Source organism: Hyperolius riggenbachi, chromosome 6 (genome assembly GCF_040937935.1).
Source record: "Hyperolius riggenbachi isolate aHypRig1 chromosome 6, aHypRig1.pri, whole genome shotgun sequence".
Lineage (NCBI taxonomy): Eukaryota > Metazoa > Chordata > Amphibia > Anura > Hyperoliidae > Hyperolius > Hyperolius riggenbachi.
Genome location: NC_090651.1, coordinates 179,750,847 through 179,771,451, shown reverse-complemented (window position 1 = coordinate 179,771,451; position 20,605 = coordinate 179,750,847). Strand labels below are relative to the sequence as shown.

Genomic DNA, 20,605 nt, shown 5'->3' with positions numbered 1-20,605 from the left:
TCGGCACCGCAGAAAAGATCATCAGAGTGCCCCTGCCGCCCCTTGATCTCCTCCACACTACCAGAATGAGGACAAGAGCCATCAAGATCTCGCAGGACCCCTCCCACCCCGGCAACCGCTTCTTCAAGCTTCTCCCACTGGGCCGCCGTTTCAGAGCCATCCCCTCCAGAACCACCAGACGCTGGAATACCTTCTTCCCTCAGGCTGTACACCTTCTGAACTCAACCTCAAACCCCCCATGACCAGTTCAGCCATCCCCTGGCCCTTGCCCTGAACGCATGTCCCCTAGGCTCACTCCATGTGTGTCATGTTATTTTTGATGTAGTGCAATGCTATGTTGTTTATGTTTGCTATATTTTTGTATATGTTCGACTGCCATGCCGTGTGTACCAAAAACAATTTCGGGTACGTCATTCCGCGTACTTGGCGAATAAAGCTGATTCTGATTCTGAAAGAGGATTCCAGTGGCAACCTGTGAAGCTCTAGTGAAGTCTATGCCCAAATGAGACAAAACAGTGCTGTAAAATAATGGTTTACATACAAAAATATTGGCTTTTGGGCACAATCTTATCACTTCCTTTACTTAGGATTATATGCACTTTTGTTGCTAGCAGTTTAGACATTAATGGCTTTGAGTTATTTTGACAGGACAACAAATGTACGCTGTTATACAAGCCGTACGCTGATAATAGGGTGGGCCATTTATATGAATACAGCTTAATAAAATAGGAATGGTTGGTGATATTAACTTCCTTTTTGTGGCACATTATGTGAGTATATGTGAGGGGGGAAACTTTCCAAGATGGGTGGTGACCATGGTGGCCATTTTGAATCCAACTTTTGTTTTTTCAATAGGAAGAGGGTCATGTGACACATCAAACTTATTGAGAATTTCACAAGAAAACAATGGTGTGCTTGGTTTTAACGTAACTTTATTCTTTCATGAGTTATTTTTAAGTTTCTCTTTGTTTACAGCCATTGACATGTCATCGAGATTAACACGTGAGTAGCAGATAGAAATTGTGTTGTCTGGTGAACGCAGTAACCGGGTCATTGCAGCAGATTTCAATGCAAGACACCCTACAAGACCACCCATCTCCCATGGTACAGTGAACAAACTGCTTGCTAAGTTTCGTGAAACTGGTTCAGCGTTGGATTTGCCAAAATGTGGACGCATGAAATATGTCACTAATGAAGAAACCTCAGTGGCTGTCCTAGATTTATTCAGCCAGAGCCCACAGCGTAGCACTCGCCGCATGTCACTGGAGAGTGGCATTAGTCGAACATCCCTTTGGCGGATATTAGCTACTCACAAATGGCACCCTTACAAACTCCAGCTACAGCAGCATCTCAACAAGGATGGCCCAGGTTGGTGCACTGAATTTGCAAAATGGGCAAAACAAAAATTGGAACAGGACCCTCAGTTTACACAGAATATTTTGTTCAGTGATGAGGCAAACTTTTATGTGAATGGTGAGGTTTACAAACAAAACCACGGCTATTGGTCTGACACTAACCCACATTGGATAGATCCCTCCAAGACTGTTGGAACAAAAAAAATGTATGGTAAGGTGTGGTATATGGGGTACAACGATAGTGGGGCCATTCTTCATCAATGGAAACCTCAAGGCCACTGGATATGCAAAATTTCTACATGATGTGTTTCCCTCTTTATGCACTGAAGCTGGCATGTTCCCTGAGTTTTCGCAGAAAGATGGTGCACCACCACATTAAGGGTGTCAGGTCCAAGCATTCCTAGATGAACAGTTTCCTGGAACATGGATTGGTCATCATGGGCCAGTTCAATAGCCCCCAAGGTCTCCCAATCTGACCCCCTTAGACTTTTATCTTTGGGGTCATCTGAATGCAATTGTCTATGCTGTGAAGATACAAAACTACGGACACTGGAAGCCCGTGCTAGCATTTCTCCTGCGGTATTGCTATCTGTGTGTGAAGAGTGGGAGAAGAGTGTTGCATTGACAATCCAACTCAATGAGCAGCACATTGAACACATTTTATAAGTGGTCAGAAACTTGTAAATAACTCATGAAAGAATAAAGTTACGTTAAACCAAGCACACCATTGTTTTCCTTGTGAAATTCCCAATAAGTTTGATGTCACATGACCCTCTTCCTATTGAAAAAACAGAAGTTGAATTCAAAATGGCCGACTTCAAAATGGCCACCTTGGTCACCACCCATCTTGAAAAGTTTCCCCCCTCACATATACTAATGTGCCACAAACAGGAAGTTCATATCACCAACCATTCCCATTTTATTAAGGTGTATCCATATAAATGGCCCACCCTGTACTTTACATTATATGAACGTATCATATCTTCAGTGTTGATTTATGAAAAGATGTACTAAAATATTTACAAAAAAATGTGAGCGGTGTATTCATTTTTGTTAAGTACTGTGTAAAGGAAATTCATTTGCATGCCTTTTGTAACTAATGGCATTGAAACCACCCAGCCCAGGAATTTTGGCTTTTTATTTTATTTTTTTAACAGTAATAGTTGACATTACTGTTTAACCACTTCAGGATCAGAGTTTTTTTTTCCCTTAAAAACAAAATAATTTGCACATTTCAGCGCTCCTCCCATTCATTCACCGATGACTTTTTTTTGTTTTTTTTATTGTCGCTTACCATACTGAAATGATCTATATTTTTGTTTTCACCACAAATTAGACTATATATATATATATATATATATATATATATATATATATATATTTATTGTAATTTTTTTTTATTTTTTTTTTTTTTATTTGGGTGTATTTTTACTTAAAATAGAACACAGAAATAAATGTTTACATCAGGGTTTTTTTTTTTTCTTTGAGCGACTGTCACGGCCGCAGGCTCTGATCACAGCCTCCAGGTACTGTGATCGGGGTTGGGAACAGCTGTTTCCCATACCCTGATCATGGAAGGAGGGGATTGTGAAGGCAAGGTGAACTGAAACTGTGCAGGGATCGTGAACGGCAGCGGCGGTAAGTAAATATGCATATCTATGCCCCTGATCCGCAAGTGAAGTATACATGGCATAGATATGCGTAGCAAAGGTCCGGAAGTGGTTAAATGACACCAGAGGTAAAAATAAAAACGGTTCTGCTACTTACCTGGGACGACTTCCAGCCCCCGCTGGGCCAACGCATGTGCAGTACTCAAGAGTGGGTCAAACAGCTGAGTGAGGACGACGGCGAGGGACATACAAGCCTACAGGGCCTGGAAGAAGCCCCATGCAAATAAAAGAACAATTTTTATTATTTCTAAATAGATGGCAAAAGCTGTTTACCTCCATATGTCTCCTTGTCTATTGTACAAGCCTAGGGACAAAAAAGCACACCTGCCAAGCTTTTGTATTGCCCTTTGATGTATTTATCAGTGCTGTGGAGTCGGTCCAAAAATCCTCCGACTCCTCAGTTTAGGATTCCACCGACTCCGACTCCTCTAATTTGCATATTACAATTTTGTTGATTAACAGTATGTAACGTGAAATTCATCTCTTAACTGCCAACACTTAGGAATTTTACAAGACAACTGAAGTGAGAAGGATATGTAGACTACTATATTTATTCCCTTTAGACTAAAACTAGTCCTTGGTAAGAGTACTTGTAAAAGGTACAGACAGGAGCAAAGAACATCTATCAGGCCCTAGTCAATGTAACTGTGAATACATGTATGAGTGATGTGCAGGTACTCTGCAGGAGAATGAGGGGATTCTTCCTCCATTACACATTCTTCATGTACAGTGGTGTGAAAAACTATTTGCCCCCTTCCTGATTTCTTATTCTTTTGCATGTTTGTCACACTTAAATGTTTCTGCTCATCAAAAACCATTAACTATTAGTCAAAGATAACATAATTGAACACAAAATGCAGTTTTAAATGATGGTTTTTATTATTTAGTGAGAAAAAAACCTCCAAATCTACATGGCCCTGTGTGAAAAAGTGATTGCCCCCCTTGTTAAAAAATAACTTAAAGGGATACTGTAGGGGGGTCGGGGGAAAATGAGCTGAACTTACCCGGGGCTTCTAATGGTCCCCCGCAGACAACCTGTGTTGGCGCAGCCACTCCCCGATGCTCCGGCCCCGCCTCCGGTTCACTTCTGGAATTTCTGACTTTAAAGTCAGAAAACCACTCCGCCTGCGTTGCCGGGTCCTCGATCCTGCTGATGGCACCAGGAGCATACTGCACAGACACAGACCATACTGGGCTTCTGCTATACACTCCTGGTGACATCGGTGGGAGCGAGGACACGGCAACGCAGGCGCAGTGGTTTTCTGACTTTAAAGTCTTTGAAAGTGAACTGGAGGCGGGGCCGGAGCATCGGTGAGTGGCTGCGCCAACACAGGATGTCTGCGGGGGACCATTAGAAGCCCCGGGTAAGTTCAGCTCATTTTCCCCCGACCCCCTACAGTATCCCTTTAACTGTGGTTTATCACACCTGAGTTCAATTTCTGTGGTCACTCCCAGGCCTGATTACTGCCACACCTGTTTTAATCAAGAAATCACTTAAATAGGAGCTATCTGACACCGAGAAGTAGACCAAAAGCACCTCAAAAGCTAGACATCATGCCAAGATCAAAGAAATTCAGGAACAAATGAGAACAAAAGTACTGTAATTGAGATCTATCAGGGAACAAATGAGAACAAAAGTACTGTAATTGAGATCTATCAGTCTGGTAAAGGTTATAAAGCCATTTCTAAAAAGACCCCAGGACAACATCTAAAGAACTGCAGGCCTCACTTGCCTCAATTAAGGTCAGTGTTCACGACTCCACCATAAGAAAAAGACTGGGCAAAAACGGCCTGCATGGCATATATCCAAGGCGCAAACCACTTTTAAGCAAAAAGAGCATTAAGGCTCATCTCAATTTTGCTAAAAAAACATCTCAATGATTGCCAAGACTTTTGGGAAAATACCTTGTGGACCAACGAGACAAAAGTTGAACTTTTTGGAAGGTGCATGTCCCGTTACATCTGACGTAGAAGTAAAACAGCATTTCAGCAAAAGAACATCATACCAAAAGTAAAAGATGGTGGTGGTAGTGTGATGGTCTGGGGTTGTTTTGCTGCTTCAGGACCTGGAAGGCTTGCTGTGATAGATGGAACCATGAATTCTACTGTCTACCAAAAAAATCCTGAAGGAGAATGTCCGCCCATCTGTTCGTCAACTCAAGCTGAAGCGATCTTGGGTGCTGCAGCAGGACAATGACCCAAAACACACCAGCAAATCCACCTCTGAATGGCTGAAGAAAAACAAAATGAAGACTTTGGAGTGGCCTAGTCAAAGTCCTGACCTGAATCCTATTGAGATGTTGTGGCATGACCTTAAAAAGGCGGTTCATGCTAGAAAACCCTCAAATATAGCTGAATTACAACAATTCTGCAAAGATGGGTGGGCCAAAATTCCTCCAGAGCACTGTAAAAGACTCGTTGCAAGTTATCGCAAACGCTTGATTGCAGTTATTGCTGCTAAGGGTGGCCCAACCAGTTATTAGGTTCAGGGGGCAATTTCTTTTTCACACAGGGCCAGGTAGGTTTGGAGTTTTTTTTTCTGACTAAATAATAAAAACCATCATTTAAAACTGCATTTTGTGTTCAATTATGTTATCTTTGACAAATAGTTAACGGTTTTTGATGAGCAGAAACATTTAAGTGTGACAAACATGCAAAAGAATAAGAAATCAGGAAGGGGGCAAATAGTTTTTCACACCACTGTACAATCTGAACCAGGTTTATGGGTGATAAACAACACCTCTGTTCAATGTACACAACATTCTCAGTGGATTCCCTGCAGCTCTGTGGGGAGTGCATATGTAGAGTATAGTACTACTGTGTAACTTCAAGGATACCGAAGTGACATGTTTAGATAGAAGTGTATGTACAGTGCCTAGCACACAAATAACTATGCTGTGTTCCTTTTTTTTTCTTTCTCTGCATGAAAGAGTTAAATATCAGGTATGTAAGTGGCTGACTCAGTCCTAACTCAGACAGGAAGTGACTACAGTGTGACCCTCAATGATAAGAAATTACCCTTTTTTTAATCTTTCTTGCTCTCAGAAGCCATTTTCTGACAGTAAAGTGTTTTATTGATGGAATTTCTTATCAGTGAGGGTCACACTGTAGTCACTTCCTGTCTGAGTCAGGACTGAGTCAGCAACTTACATGCCTGGTATTTAACTCTTTCATGCAGAGAAAGAAAAATAGGAACAAAGCATAGTTATTTGTGTGCTAGGCACTGTACATACACGTGTTTATCTCATCATGTCACATGTCACTTCAGGTATCCTTTAAAGTAAACCTGAGACAGGTGAAAGTTTTATACCTACTAGGGGCTTCCTCCAGCCCCCTTCAGGCTAATCAGTACCTCGCTGTCCTTCTCCGCCACCTGGATCTTCTGCTATGGGTCCAGGCACTTGAGCCAGTCAGGTGCAGTACGCATGCACACATTCCGCCGCCAGGAACGTACTACACCTGCGCAGCACTATTTTGCAGATGCAGAACGATCCTGGCTGTAGAAGCAGCACGAGGCCGGACTGCGTTGACTGGCTGAATTACCGGGACTCATAGCAGAAGATCCAGGTGGTTGAAGAGGGGACAGCAAGGGACTGATAAGCCTGAAGAGGGCTGGAGGAAGCCCTAGGTATGTCTAAAACTTTTATTTTCATCCATCTCAGGTACCCTTTAATTCGTAGTCACCAAATCCAACATATCAAATTATGATTTCATGAGCAAAAGGAGTGCATAAATTTGCACAAACCAGCATCAACGCAGAATTCTTTCCATCTCATTGACACAGCTACACATCAGGATTTATTCTTACAGCATGATGTTAGTTAGTATATATAAAAGATTCCTATGTCCTCTAGATTGTAAGCCTTTGGGCAGGGTCCTCCTCCTTTTGTGTCCTAACTGATCATGCAGCTCCATTACTGTGCACTCATGCTATGCATTTGCGTGAACTCAACTTGCCGACGGGCCTGTACACACTGAAAAATGCAAGCAAAATCGCAAGCGCATGCGTTTTAAAATCGCAAGTGCATGTAGTTTTAAAAAACACATCGTACGCTTTTACTTGCGTTTTTGACGCATTTGCGTTTTTTCTTGTAATTGCTGATTGGCTAAAGAATCCTTTGGTTTTTTTCTAGTTTACATTTTAACAGGAATCAGGGAATTGCAGAGTCTTCTGGGATACTGACGTCTGAAAAACGCAATGGAATCGCATTGCATTGCGTTTTTATATGCGCTTTTTAAGTGCTGCGCTTAAAAAAGCGCAGCAGGCACTGCGATTGCGTTTTTCTAAAAACGCATCGCACCAGTGTGTACAGGTTATCACAATTTTCATTATTTTTCAAGACCTTGCAATTTAATACACATCATATATACAGTCACAATCGGATATGTATATCTGACGTTAAAAATATGGGGACTGCTTTATTGAAGCAGCACAAGTAACTATTTTTGAGTCATTTCATTTTGTGAGCTGAGCACAGCTGTTACTGTGTATATATAATTTATGATGACTATTATCTGAAAAATAGAACATTTTATCATATTTTCTATTTTAATTAGTTTAAATTCATTAGGAGTCGGTGCATTTTTCCCGACCCCCGACTCCAGGTACCCAAAAATTGCTCAGACTCCACAGCCCTGAAAAACAGAGGTACTCAAATTTAAAAAAAACAATATGAGTTGAGACATTTGTGGAGAACAATCCTTGATAAGACACAAATAACCAGCAGCTATAAGATTAGCAAATGGGCTAATTCTGGAATGCCCAAACCTCGAACGAGGAAGGCGGGAGGTGGGTGAGGCTATAATGACTTCACACCGTTCCCGAGTCGGGGACAACAAGATGAGCAACCCGGCAACCGGCCATAAAGTAAAGTAACATTTTGTTAGAACCCCTCTAAGGGGGTAGGAGGAGAAACGTAAAAATGTAAATTTTTCAATAAGTATAACCTTATGCAAGTAGTTACCTATTCAGGGCATGGATCTGGAAGGCTTAGCACAAACCAGCCAGAGATCCTGCAGACCCCTCATTCTACCACCCCCCAGCCTCTACCTGTTTAAAATCCAGAGCTCCCGTGGGCCTCACGGGCAAGGTTCCTAGGCATGGGTGATCCAGGAGGGGTTCCGGCGCCCGCCAAGGGGCACAAGAACCTCCCCCCCCCCCCAACTCAGGCCAGCCTCTCCTTTTTAGCCCGCCAAAACCCCGGACAGGCTTCCTAGATCTCGGGGAGAGAGATGGGGGTCCTCCTGTTATGGTCAATGACAGTTTGTTGATATGCCTCTAGGGAGCATATAAGAGAAGGAGATATATTGCTTTGAAACATGACTCCAATTAGTTATAGGGAAAGTCCATGAGGTTTTGGTCTCAGAAGAGTCTGCTAAACAAACTTCCCCTCCACCCATATAGATAGAATTCAGGGCCCAAGCAGAAACTAGAGATGGCCCGCACCTCCGAATTTTGGTTCGCGAATAGACTTCAATGGGGAGGCGAACTTTGAAAACTAGAAAGACTTATGCTGGCCAGAAAAGTGATGGAAACGATGTTTCAAGGGGTCTAACACCTGGAGGGGGCATGGCGGAGTGGAATAGATGCCAAAGGTCCCGGGGAAAAATCTGGATTTGACGCAAAGCAGCGTTTTAAGGGCAGAAATCACATTGCATGCTAAATTGGAGGCCTAAAGTGCTTTAAAACATACTTGCATGTGTATACATCAATCAGGGAGTGTAATTAGAGTCCTGCTTCACACTGACACACAAAACTCACTGTGTAACACACCGCAAACAGCTGTTTGTGTTGTGACGGCCGTGCTGGACTGGTGCGCCCCATGGCGAGAGGGCAGGCTGTGGCGGTTTTCCCCATATGGTCGCCGGGCTTAGATAGCTGAATGACAGAACAAGGTAATGATCACGAAGGGGAATTGACACATGTACATGCCTTTCATTTTGTTGTTGCAGGCTTGCAGCTGCAGTGCAGCGAGAAAAATTAGGCAGGCATGTACATGCACCAGAAAAATTATTATAGCGGCCGCTGCTAGCAGCGGCCTTAAAAATTCAGGAATCTGCCTGGTGTCCTGGACCCTGTTGGTGGTGGCGGAGAAGGCAGTCAAGTGGCCTGCGGGCAGAGATGCTGTGTGGGGAGCGACTTAGTCTTGATAAAGGTGAGGTACTGAACAGTTTTGTGACGTAGGTGACTTCTCTTCTCAGTGACAATGCCTCCAGCTGCGCTGAAGGTCCTTTCTAACGGGACAATTGAGGCAGGGCAAGACAGAAGTTGGATAGCAAATTGTCGCAGCTCTGGCCACAGATCAAGCCTGCGCACCCAGTAGTCCAAGGGTTCATTGCTGCTCACAGTGTCTACATCCACACTTAAAGCCAGGTAGTCGGCTACCTGCCAGTCCAGGCGTTGGTGGAGGGTGAATCCGGAAGGGCTAAGGCGAGGCATTGGACTAAAGTCCCCATGTCCGACATCACGATGAGATCGCTGGTGCGTCTTGTCCTTGCCTGCGTGGACATGGGAGAAGGATTACTGGCAGTGGTACCTTTATTCCGTTGTGCTGTGGTATATGCAGTGATGAGGTGGGTGCACTGAACAAGACAGGTAGGTATATGCAGTGATTAGGTGCGTGCTCTCAACACAACAGGTAGGTATATGCAGTAATGGGTATTACAATGTGCACCTGTCTCACACACACAGGTAGTCACTGAATGTGCTGGGCCTGGCAGTGGCACACACACAGTATGGATTATCAAGGCTGTCTATGCAACCCAAGTGTCAGTGGGACACACACACACACACACACACACACACACACACACACACACACACACACACAAATTAGATCACAAGAACAAGATTAGCTCTCAAAAGAGCTGTTGTGGGGTGCTATTTTAGCAATAAGAATCAGCTAGGAGCAAGCTAAGAAGCCTACAAGAGCCTAACTAATCTTTCCCTATGAGAGAGTCTACAGCAGCTGTCCCTTCTCTAATTAGTGCGGGCACATAAGTGAGTGTAATGGCCGGGGGTGCAGGGAGGGAAGTGGCTCCAGGAGGGAGTGTAGCCTGATTGGCTACAATATGCCTGCTGACTGTGATGTAGAGGATCAAAGTTGACCCTAATGGTGCATTATGGGGGCGAACTGAACTTCCGGAGAAGTTTGCCTTAGATGGCGAATGCAAACCACCGAAAGTTCGCCGGCACACAAACAGCAGTTAAATAGTTAAGGCATAAGTTCAGGGTGGAAGATATATAAGAGTTTGGAAGGCTATAGGCCCAGGGGAGACAGAGTAACAAATGGTGTCTCCAAAATAAGTGCAGAGTCAGTCTGAAAACCGAAACTCAGCACGGTAGGGATTATCAATGTGTAACAGGAGAAAAAACTGTGAAAAAACCTTCACACTTTGTAAGCGTATGGGAGGAGAAGGGTTTTGTAGACATTAGTTTATTTATTGTATTTAAAAAAGCGCCAACATATTACACAGCGCTGAAGTGCATTATCTGAAGTGGGAGAGGGCCAGTTGTAGAGCGTGGAGATCTATTAGTGGCTGTTGACCAGATCCTTTCTGGCCGTGGGAGATGCTGCTGCAGGGGCTATTGGTCTCCAACATCATATTCAATGGAGGCGGAGTGCAGGACCTCAAGGGAGTGGGTGGAGTGTGAACGAGCATTAATTGACAAGTTAAGAGAAAAAGGGAAGCCCCAGCGATATTTAATTTTTTCTTTAAAGTAATAGTTTTGAGGGTTCTGCGTTTCTGAAGGGTCACAGGTGCAAGGTCTGAGTAGATGTGAATTGACACAGGCACACCTGGAAGATTTGTTTTCTTTCTAGCAGCTGAGAGATGTCTTTAGCCTCAAAATAATGATTTCAAAATGACATCACGCGGCATGTCTCTGGCTCACTGTTTGCCTAGCGCACGGTGAATCCTGTCCAGGTGAAATATGCGAGCGTCAGTTTGAGGGAGAAGGGCTGAAAATAGATTAACTACTACTTCTCAGAGCGAGGCAAATGATTCCGGAAGACAGCGAATCCACAGAATGGAACGGCGGGCCCTATTTTCAAAGTCCTCCAAACGTTGTTCAGCGTCCAGTGATATGTGGTGTTGCTGGTCCTCCTCCATAACATCCGCTACGTTATCCATGCGGGTCTCCAGCTCTCCCACCCTCTGACCTACCTTATGGTTTTGGGACTTAATGTCTGTGACTACCACTACTAATTCCGCCTTTAAAAGCTTTTTAATGTCCCCCAACAACTTCTGCTTATCCCACTGTGGAGATGTACCTGTGGGGGACGATGAAGCAGAGGCAATTTCAGCTCCTGAGCCTTTTTGCACTCAAGCGTCCTTCTGCTGCTGGGGCCGCATTAGACATGGTGGCTGTCCTTCCACGTGTAGTAGTAAAATGTCCGTCCGGGTTCTCTGGGCAGGAGATTTAGTCTTGTCTCGGGTCCTGCTTGATCTACGAGACATGCCCTGTGTAGATAGATCAGTGTGTCACTCCTCCATGCCGAAGAAAAGGCCGCCCATGCGCCTCCATGTTCTCGCTTATACGTTGATTTTAAAATGTTTTTTAAAAGAAACTAGCTGGAGGGGTAACGGGGAAGGGGTGGGGGGAGCCAGGTGAGGGAGGGGTCCGATCCCCCCCCCCCCCTCCGCTACTGTGCCCGCTGACCACCTTCCTGCCTGCTACCCCTTCCAGCAGGGCGCCAAACCTCCTCCCCCCCTTCCCCCCCCCCCCCCACACACACACACGGCCAGGGCTGGGGTTATGTTTCCACGGACTGTAAACGTAGGCTGCAAAAGACATTTTTAAGAAAAACGGGGAGATTTTTTTTTTTTTTTTTTTAAACCGATCCGTTTGAATCCGAATCCGATTTGCAACTGGACAAGTGTGGACCTACTCTTACACACAGTATTCTTTACAAGGCATTTCTGGCATCCCAGGAATCCCTGTGTCCCAACCACACAGTCTGTTCGGATGGGAGGGGAGAAATTGATTTACAACTTTATTCTTTGTAAACCCTAACGGAAAAAAAAAAGTTTGAGTAGTTAACCTATATGATGGGGAGGAATTAGTGCAGGTCAGTTGTTAAAATAGTGCTCCGTTGACTTTAAGCTGCAATTAATCTGCAAGCAAGCTAGAATGTTTTGCATCATATTATCTATCCCTCCTCCCATTATTTCACTTGATAATTCTTTTTTGTTTTTGTAGGCGGGGATATCGATACCTCTCACAAAGGTCGTTCAAAATGATACTTACACAGCTCCTACTTCTATACAATCCATACCCACAGCACCTTTACAGCGTGTAAAAAGTTTAACTGGTGTATCACGTACACTTGTTTCCAAGGAGGCAACCTCTCCACTGCAATCTTGTTCAGTAGAGGTAAGATTTTCTTTGTGTGTCCGTGATTGCAAATCTGAAAATGACGTGAACCTGCCTTATCTAGAATACTAAATCTTGCTGTAACATTAAAAACTAAACATTCAGTATCATACAGTGAGGTTTATGATTTTGTAAAGCTAAACCAGGCCTTCAGTTCAGCAGGCTTTATTGAATTCCTTAGGGTGCATGGCTGCAAGTTACCTCAGGATAGAATGGAAGTAAAAGCAAACCTAAACTGAAAATACATTTGAGATAATGAAATTCATGTGTACTACTAATGGAAAATAAAAGTATGAGGCTCTAGGAAAGTTAAATGCCCGTCCACACAGTCAACAGCAAACTCTGGCTGACCAAAACCACTTCAACACGTTCAGCTGTTCTAAAGCACCTTTTCAGTTTAAGAAAAAGCAACACTAAGGACTTTCTGCCTTACAAAAAATGTTCTTGATGACTTTAGAAATGTACTCTTATCTGCAAAGCAGTCTTATTTCTCTTCCCTCATATCCCCTTGGTCAGGGGCGCTTCTAGCCTTTTTGTCACTCCAGGCAAGAAAACCTGTGGCGCCCCCTGGCTGCCCATTGGGAGACCATCTATGGCGCACCCCATACATACATATACTGTACATGCTCACACACACACACATGAAATGCAGATAACACTCCCTTCACAGATCAAATGCAGATAACTGCAACAACAACAAAAAATAACATTTGTAAAGCGCTTTTCTCCCATAGGACTCAAAGCGCATAAGCATGGCTCAGACCAGTAATTCGATGATTGGTAAATAATGGTACAGAGGAAGAATTCTATAAGTCTGCAAATGCCAGAATAAACAGGTGGCTTTTCAGTCTGGATTTGAATATCACCAGGGAAGGGGCTGTCTTTACTGGGTATGGTAGGGAGTTCTAAAGCGTAGGGGCAGCATGACAGAAAGCTCTTGCTCCAAAGGTTTTGAGGTGCACTCTGAGAATGACCAAGTTTATGGAACCTGCTGATCTGAGGTTATGAGGGGTGTGGAGCAGTTTCAGCAAGGCCTTCATGCATCCAGGGCCCAAATTGTGTAGGGGTTTAAATGGAGTATTCTCCATTTTACAGGTAGCCAGTGCAGTGAGTGATGAAACGGTGTAATGTGACGAGGCTGGTTTGTTAGTAATCTGGCAGCAACATTCTGTACTAGTTGCAGGCGGTCCTCCACAAATCAAATGCATATATTATGCCCCGTCCCATAGATAATATGCAGACAACTTGTCTCCCACAGATCAAAAGAGGCTATCATGCACATTATGATAACTGACAGTCTACACATTAGCAAAAAAGGAGTTAAGGACACCACTTAAACTTTCCCAAAGTGCACAGTAGCCCTTGTTTGGAAGGGCTCACGTCTCTGGCACTGTTTTGCTACCCCACCCATTTATGACTGAAGGTGAGTGAGTGTAGAATGCTCTGTCCACCCCACTCTCCCTGCATGTGAGCTCTCCCACCCGCCTGTGCGCAACAGTTGCTGCCGGAAGCATTCAGTGATGCTTCTAAAGTATGCATTACCAGAACGCTCCCAGTTGCAGCTGCAGTACACAGCCGTGCTGGAGTGCTGACTGGAGCGTGGAGTGGATGGGACATGCCACACTCTGTTTCCATTCAATCGTTTTCGGTCCCATGAACAAGCGCTGACAACAACAAGCAGTACCAGCTCAGGAGGCGGTTATCTAGCCCACCATGGGCTTTCATTCATTTGTCAAGTGTCTCAGTAAAGGGGTACTTAAATATTTTAAAATGTGGATCAGGGAGGGTGGGGTAAACTGGGGCAACATGACAACCACTGCCGGGGGAGGGGGTCAGAGGGAATTATGATTTAGCCCCACCAGTTAACAAATCAAACTCATTTAAATAAAATGCATATAAAAAGCCAGAGCTTTGCGTGCTCTGCCCAATAATCCCTAATACCTCAGTCATACCTCCCACATTTTTGAGATGAGAAAGAGGGACACTTAAGCCAAACCCCTGATCACACTCCGAGTCATGCATACCATAAAGATTTCATAACAAAAATATGTTTTATAATTCAAACCACACTGGTTCTTTCTATCCTGGTTCATTTTCCTTCATATTAACATTTTAAAATTGGTAATATAGCAATTTAAAGGATGGGAATACAATTTAGAGTCAAACACATTTTTTAGTAGAGAAATATACATATTTACATAGAAAAAGGGACAAAGTCCTGAAAGAGGGACAAATGAGGAGGAAAGAGGGACAGGCCTCCCAAAGAGGGACAGCTAGGAGCTATGCCTCAGTAGCAGCAATTGTACATAGTGAGATACATACTAATGTGCCCACTGCCCAAACGTCTATGCAGGCTGGATAGCTAGGGAGTGAGGAGGCAGAACCGTGTCATCAGCAGAGTCTGCATGTGCTGCTGTCTGACAGGAAGAGCTGGAATGTGTAGGTGGTGACAGGGGGTGGGGGACATCAGAGGTGAGACGAGCCTCAGACTGGACAGCATAAACGCTTCAGTACTACACGTGTGTCTGCTACATACAGCTGCTGCTTCTGTCTCCCCATTGCCTTTCCTGCAGCCTGTATCTAACGAGATTCTGCACCTGATTTCTCCTCTCCAGGGCAGACTGGAAGGCTGATCTTCAGGCAGCACTTTTCAAGGTCTATATGAGCGCTGGATCCCCCGAACTCACACTTTCCACACACTCTTGGTGACTCAGGCAGGGCGAGTTGATCAGGGCTGCACTGCGAATCCTGCCCTAAGCCAATTCTTCTCCTGCTTGCCATTTCAATAAGCGGGCAAGCCAGGCAGCAAAAGCAGGTCATAGCCTTGCTCGGCACCTACTACCCGAACTTCCGGGTGTTGGAGGGCGGAGCAACATTGGATAGTTTTCGATTGGCCCAGGGGGAAGGGGTAGGAGGGGCAGAACAAATTTGCTCTTTATCTATTGGTGGGGGGAGAAGGCGCTGCTATGACAGCGTTTTAAAACTAATGGATACCGATGCCGACATTATATTAGTGAGTGTGTGTCAGGTTTACTACAAGATCCAGCGGCCAACGCGCCCTGACAGTGAACTGCGCTCCAGGCAAGGGGCACCCCTGCCCTTTGTCCCACAATCCAATTTGTTGTTGTTTAGTGTGTGTGTGTGTGTGTGTGTGTGTGTTAGGTTTTTATTTGGTTGTTTAAAAGAACATGTACTGTAAGATCATTGTGAAATATAAAAACTGTTGAACAACATTGCAATTGAATAAACTGGAAATTACCATATGTCCAAAACATTATTATAACAATTGTTCTCGCCAGCAATAGTAAGACATTTTACACACATACTGTAAGCTGCATATAAATTCACATGACGGACCACCTATTCACTTAGCCATACTTACATGGGTTAGTAAAACAGTCATGTTAAATAGATCACTGTTCCTGCAAACAGTGGGCATGCAACTGTCACTTAGAGTGGCATAAAACCCAGCATTTCTTCTTTGCTCTAAAAGTTTTACAGCATATTACCGGTATATACTACCACATTTTTTTTCAGCAGAACATCAGTCAAAGGGTCAAAACACAGGACTTTTGCTGGGCATACACAATGTGATTTTTTCAGTCGATTTACTGTGATCTTTTCTTATTAATTTCCACTCGCTTCTATGAGAAATCGATCAGAAAAATGATCGAAAATAAGATCGGATATGTCGGAAATTATCTATCGAACCATCTATCTGCTGAAAAAACTTATGGTGTATTCCCAGCATTAGTGAATATATATTGCAAAAAAGGGGGGTGTCTATACAGGAATCAGACAAAAATGATCTGAGGGTCTAACGACCCAATATACATCGAGTTAAGGACAGCAGCTAAATTCATAAAACTGCATGCACCATGTCAGCATTAATAGTAAGCATAAAACAAAAGGATTGAACTGACTCTTGGGTGCATGCAGAATAATGTTATTTTTATTATATTTAATCAATTAAGTAGAAAAACGTATTAACATATATTGTATATACATAGAATATATAAAAAAACTACACAAAACAGACTAACAAACATTAATAAACTAAAATGGACCTATATATCCCAGACAGGAGGAGGCTGCAGTCCTCCAACCTAATCAATCTTAGTATTCCTGTATTACTGGCAGAATAATAATGTCATTGGTGAATGCATATAGCCACGAACATCAATTACTGAAAGAACCCGGAAGATTACAGTACTGCAAAAGTCCATGCACCCTAGACCTAGGTCTTAATCACTCCTTAGCCCTCTTATGGTTTGATGTAATGAGGATAATGCTCAGAAATCCGCTTGAATATGTAGAAAAAGATCACTATGCACCTTATGCATTGAATAATCCTGGACCCAATCGCAGTCCCAATAAAAGTCCACAAATCCGTGGGAAATATAAATAACTTCCGTATCACTTGCGTGGATATAGATCTCCAGCAGATATAAAACACAGGCAAAGATGATCAGCCATGCACAAGGGCACCTGTGTAGCCAGTTCAGATACAATCCAGCAAGTTATCCATGTCAGTAAGCATAAGTGTTAGCAGATCCTATGCAGCAGAGCAAGGTAGCTGGGTTAGCAGGGTTAGCGTGAAGCAGTTTGAGGCGGTTATCAGGCAGTTTTAAGGCAGTTCATGGGCTGCATGACATGCAAACATAGTTACCATCCAGTATGAGTAGATTCATGGAGATGGAAGATCCCCGAGTTACAGGAAGGTTTCTGGGATAAGGTCCAAGAGTGGACGCATGTGCATCGACATGTTTCGCCGTTACCGATGACGGCCTCTTCAAAGATAGCGTCCTTGCAAATCTCTGTCCGTGTCTGAACTACTGCGGACATTTCTAGCCCCAAGGCACGCCCACCCCCGCCCACGTAGTACGCCTCATCAGCCGCAAGAGCAGCTGGTCAATGACGCACAGCGTCACATGCTGTGCGGCGCATCACAGCGCACGGAAGCAGATATAATCACGCTATGCGTCCCACAGTGGGACGCAAATAAAGCGACCCACTGACGGCGAGCAAGGGGAAAGGAGGGGGGCGTGCCAAGTCGCAAATCAAAAGATAAAACTGTACATCTATGTATACAAAGGTCAAAAAATGCATATGCAGTTATACAAATTAATCCAGACAAATCCATAATATATCTGTATGGTAAAATAAATGTCCAATAAGACCAGATACTATATCAAAAAACACTCTATCATAAACACTCTAAGAGACTAAATGACTGGACCATATAATTACAGCCCATAATGACATGAGTGGGTACACCCTTAAAAAATGTGTGTGAACCCAGACTCACATATTTACATTCAAAAAACAGGAGACCCATGCGCACGTATAGTGAAAGGAGGGAAACAGAGAAAAGGCAGGGGAAGGGGGGGGGGGGAGGGGATAGAAGGGGGGGGGGAGGGGAAGTGGGGAAGGAGAGAGGGGGGAGGGGGGGGGAAGAAGGGGAGAGGAAGGGGGAAGAAAAAGGGAAGGGTTAAGAAAAAGAAATAGAGAAAGAAGAAAAATGTGAAAGGGGGCAAATCATGGGAAGAACAGCAGAGTGCAGCTGAGCCTACTATGAAGGCAAAAAAGCTCCATATTGTACTGCATCATTTAAACCTCTACCCTTGGTGGCATTTAATTCATAAATCCACCTAAGTTCAATCTGCAGGAGTCGCTTGTCAACATCACCGCCCCTTTCATGTGGGTGTACCCTATCGAGTCCCACAAATTTAATATAACTGGCATCGCCTCTATGCGTCATGTGGACATGCCTCGAGATTGGGGACCTAAAGTTACACCCCCCAATGTCGCCAGTGTGTTCCTTGATGCGTTCCTTAAATGCACGACCAGTCTTCCCCACATAGAAACATCCACATCTGCACGTGAGTAGATACACAACGCAGATGGTATTGCAATTTACGAAATGGCGTAACCTCCACCTGCGTCCATTGGGGAGCGTCACCTCAGGTCCCACTGCTAAATATCTGCAATAGACACAACCCCCGCAACCATAGGTTCCCACTGTAATGCAATGCTTTCGACGACCATCACGGCAGAAATGGCTAGTGGTTAGGGAATCTCTTAAAGTTCTTGATCGTCTAAATGTAATTTCTGGTCTGTAGGGAACATAATCCTTGACTGAAGGATCGCAGCGAAGCACATTCCAGTGGCGGCCCAAGATCTCATATAGTTGATGCTCCTGATCACAAAAACGTGTGATCAGTCGTGTTTTGTTACCCTCATTCCGGTCGGGGGTCTTAGAGCCACCAGGGGATCTCAAAAGATCTGCTCTGGTTGACTCACGGGCCCTGCGATACGCTTTCTTAAGCCACTTGTCTTTGTAGCCTCTTTCTAAAAATTTACGGCGCAAAATTTTTGCCTCTTTTTCAAAATCTTCATCTCTTGAGCAGTTTCGACGATTTCTCAAATACTGCTCAATAGGAATGCCACGAATCGTGTGTTTCGGATGTGAGCTATCAGCTCTGAGAAAGGAGTTTGTTGCCGTCTCCTTACAGTATAATTGCGTCGTAACGTATCCATCAGTGCTCACGTTGATCCTCAAGTCAAGGAAAGGAACCGTTACAGAATCATTATTTACTGTGAACCTAAGGTTGCGGTCATTGCAATTAAGGCTCTGTACAAACTCGTCCAGCAGGTCCCTCCCACCTGTCCAAAAGACCAAAATATCATCAATGTACCTGTGCCATGACACAATGTGGCACAGGTACATTATCAGGGAATCACTGCTAAACAATGCGCGCTCCCACTCCCCCAGGTACAGGTTCGCAAGCGACGGCGCACAAGTTGTGCCCATCGCTGCGCCCTGCACCTGGAGGTAGTGACAGCCATCAAATAGAAACACATTGTTCTCCAAAATAAAGGACAGCCGTTGCAGAATAAATTGATTGTGGGCATATTCCTCTACCCCCAGCTCTGAGAGGAATCTACTAACTGCCTCTGTCCCTTTCTGTTGGGGAATACTAGAAAAGAGGGCCTCCACGTCCAGGGTGACTGAGAGAACCAGGGGGCAACTGCAAGCCCTCCAAAATGGTCAAAAGATGAGACGTGTCCTTGACATATGATGGGAGGCAATGAACATGCGGTTGGAGAAAGAAGTCAACATACATGCTAACTTTTTCAGTTAGCGCACCACAACCTGAGACAATTGGACGTCCAGGGGTTTTTTGTATGTTCTTATGAACCTTCGGCAAGGCATAAAAAGTAGGGGTGACCGGATTGTCCACCTTCAAAAAAACTAGCAGTTTGTGGACTGATGACCCCTATGTGCACAGCATCATCAATTATCTTGAAAAGTGCCCCCTGGTTTTCCACCACCCTAGACGGAGAGACCCTCCGATAGCACTCCTTCTGTCCTAAAATTCTATGACACATATATCTGTATTGCTCTATTGTCATAACAACAACATTTCCCCCTTTGTCCGAGGGTTTAACTATCAGGTTCTCAACTGACTGAAAATTGCGCAGAGCCTCAACTTCCTCCAAACTCAGATAAGATGATAGGCCAGGCTCCAGCCAAAGTTCACGTATGTCTTTTTCTACCAGATGTATAAATGTTTGCACCCCCGGACAAAGGGAGAAAGGTGGAAAAGATGTGGATCTCTTTTTAAATTTTTTTCACACTGGTGGTGGTTTTCTGGTAGATGGGACATGTTGCAGTGGGAGGAGATAGTACAGCAGGTAGATGAGGAGTGTGTCAAGGAGAGAGAGACTAGGAGTGAGATACGCAGTATCAACGCAGGGTTCAGAAGACTAGAAAGACTTTATGAACAGAAATCCAGAATCTGGTGGAATATTAAATACAATCGTGATTATTTAAATGATTCAAAAGTACCACAATGGCTTCGTATACAAATTTTCCCCTATAGGCGTGACCTCTCTGACAATTTTAAGAAAAAGTGGGAGGAAAATTTTGAAGTATGCTCTAAGGTCAGTCTCACTCTAATGCAGGAATTGGAGGAGGAAGATCTAAAGAGTGTAGATAAAAAGATAGCTGAGACGCTGAAGTCCTTGGATCCTGTTAAGGATCATTCCTTGTTCATTAATCGTTGTGATTAATGAAAAATTGAAAAAACATATAGAAAAATACAATCGGGATATAGTGACTAGAAGGGATAATAAATTTGAAAAAGATAGGGCTGCCTACCGCTTTGGTTACGCCTATAGGTGGAACAAAAACAAAAAAC

General features: G+C 44.0%; 1 protein-coding gene across 1 annotated transcript in view; it reads left to right on the top strand.

The window, feature by feature from the left end:
- The window catches only part of POLDIP3 (DNA polymerase delta interacting protein 3), a 216,500-nt gene that overhangs the window by 83,157 nt on the left and 112,738 nt on the right, over window positions 1-20,605 (top strand). Inside the window, exon 4 of the mRNA XM_068242119.1 lies at window positions 12,228-12,401. Coding sequence (XP_068098220.1) covers window positions 12,228-12,401 — 174 coding nt within the window. The remainder of the gene's footprint in view (window positions 1-12,227; window positions 12,402-20,605) is intronic.